General features: G+C 40.8%; 1 protein-coding gene across 2 annotated transcripts in view; it reads right to left on the bottom strand.

Moving 5' to 3' along the window:
• cnsta (consortin, connexin sorting protein a) overlaps window positions 1-2,357 on the bottom strand; it is a 25,562-nt gene that overhangs the window by 5,084 nt on the left and 18,121 nt on the right. For both annotated transcript variants that reach the window (XM_014017194.1, XM_014017195.1), the window contains exons 8-10: window positions 2,127-2,148; window positions 1,833-1,899; window positions 413-945 (exon numbers count right to left, since the gene is read on the bottom strand). In XM_014017194.1, coding sequence (XP_013872648.1) covers window positions 413-945; window positions 1,833-1,899; window positions 2,127-2,148 — 622 coding nt within the window. The remainder of the gene's footprint in view (window positions 1-412; window positions 946-1,832; window positions 1,900-2,126; window positions 2,149-2,357) is intronic.

The raw sequence follows: 2,357 nt of genomic DNA, 5'->3' as shown, positions 1-2,357 counted from the left end.
CTCTGTCAACGCTCTCTGGTTTCATTTAAAAGAGTCGATCATCAGATATTGTCCAACATTAACCTTCAGGGTGGATATAGCTCGCTAGCAGCCTCACACCAAGGACCTATCCACGTCATCATTTACCCAGAATGCTTTGTGTGTAAACAAAATGGCCTCCATCCGTGTAATATGTTTTTAAACTTTTAGCATAAAAATGATAAAAACTAAACATCCTACAGTATTTTTACAGTCTTTATTTTACAGTTAAAATATATGTTTATCAAATAAAGTTTAATGTTACAACTAATCGTGGATCCCTTTAATAAATCTCATACAGATCTGTAATCACAGCTTGGATCAGAAATAAAAGGAGGCAGTACATTTTGATTTGTTTTTAAATTTAGATACAGTCCATGGGTTGAATAGATACCTGGGTGTTTGGGCACTGCTGGCTCTCATCATGTAGTTTCTCCTGAATTAAACCATCTGTCTGCAGCTGCTCTTCCTCCAACTCTGCCCCACTGTTCAGAGTCTCCACTGAGACTTCTTCCACCTCCTCCTCTTCATCGTCCGCTCCCTCGTCTTCCATGGCCAAAGCCTCCTTTGCCTCCTCTGTGTCTCTCTCTACTTCTTCCCTCTTTGCCTCCCTTTCCTGTGCAGGACCTAAATCTTCTCCCTGCTGCTCTGCAGAGCTGGACCGATCCATGTCTGCAGCTGAAGAGGGGTGCAGCCCGTTTCCCATAGTGGAAATGGTGCATTCTGCCCCTCCTTTCACCTCCGAGCCATGGGATTGTTTTTCCATCAGCTTAGATTCATGGAGAATGCCCCTCCCCTCTAATTCTTCACTGGGGTCTTCCCTGTCTTTTTCAGGGGGGTTGAGCTTTTCAAGAAAATTACTGGAGGGTCTGACAGAAGAAGAGGAGTCTTCAGCTCTCTGCTCCATCCCTCCTTCAACCTGAGGGGCTGGATTAAAAAAAACAGAACAAGAGTTTGTTTACATACACCAAATTTACGAACGTCAGCTTTAATAATATTCACTGATTTCTGTGATACAGAGTTTAAAGAAAGCTCTTAAAATATGAACTTTGAGCACAGTCTTATCAAAATAAGAGCAGCACGATATATCGTTTGACCATCGTCATCACAATGAACGTTCTGCGATGTAGGAGCCAAACTAAATCAATGTCTTATCTAGGGACTAAACCACTAAACCAGACGTCATTGAACTAAACGATCACGTGCTACAACTTTTATTTTGACAAGTTGCTTCTGCCAGCAGAGGTGGGCGATTTCAAGTCAAAAAAAGCTAAAACTTTAATTTGGTTGTGAAACTTCTGCGACAACAATGGCAACGTTTTATGGAGAAGTGTCGGTGAATCCACGAGCTGTGGAGGAAGACAAGGAGCATCTTGACGAAAACGAGGAAGATGAGCAAATTCACAAAGAACAAAGACGAAAGAAGGAGAAGATAAGAGATAAAATACAATATTAGACAGAGGCAACATGTTTGCAAGTGATAGAAGGAAACGTACACGGATCCCAGCACAAAACTCTCAAATACAAAAAAACACATTTGTAACAAAAAACGGGTAAGACAGGCACAGGTTTGTCATCAACAAGTCGACAAACCTGCACCTGTCTTACACCTGAAAAAGTTTTCAACAGATTCAACTCATCTGTTGAAAACTTTTGTATTTTTTCATTTCGCGGGATTAGAAAAAAATCATAAAGTCATTTTTTTCCAATATCGTGCAGCACTTTTCAGAGCTGCTCATCCACAAAGGTTTTGTACACTTTATTCTGATAATGACAAATAAAAAGCACACTACTACTGATGTGTTTTAACTCACTTGAGGTACATGAAGGCTGTAAATCCCCTGCTTCAGATTTAGGTCTCAAAACATCCAGAACCGCACCCTGTAGGTACATTCCCAAACATATATCTGTAAAGCTTCAGTACAAAACTTTACATTTACATGAAGAGCACTGTACAAGTTACAACACTGTGCAGACATGTGGGATATGAATAAAAATCACTACAGCAGGAATACTTGGAGATAGATAAGTCAGGAAGTCACTTGAAGCGCTCTCTGGTTCTGTGACACGCACACAAATACATCAAAATAAATGTATGAATGTCTTACCTCTGCATGTCTCGTCCTCGGTCTGTAAACAGAAGAGAAACAGAGTGAGGCTGTTTGTATGGAGGGCCACTTCTTGGTTTTAGCAAATGAAGACGCAAAAGACGGATGACCTTTCTCTGCTCTCCTAATCTAATATTAGCCTGAACAGGTTTCCCTGACTAATAAAATGTGTATGTGTATGTGTGTGTGTGTGTGTGTGTGTGTGTGTGTGTGTGTGTGTGTGTGTGTGTG

This window comes from Austrofundulus limnaeus, unplaced genomic scaffold (genome assembly GCF_001266775.1).
Source record: "Austrofundulus limnaeus strain Quisiro unplaced genomic scaffold, Austrofundulus_limnaeus-1.0 Scaffold163, whole genome shotgun sequence".
Classification (NCBI taxonomy): domain Eukaryota; kingdom Metazoa; phylum Chordata; class Actinopteri; order Cyprinodontiformes; family Rivulidae; genus Austrofundulus; species Austrofundulus limnaeus.
Note: the sequence above shows the minus strand (reverse complement) of the source record. Positions and strands in the feature narration are given on the sequence as shown.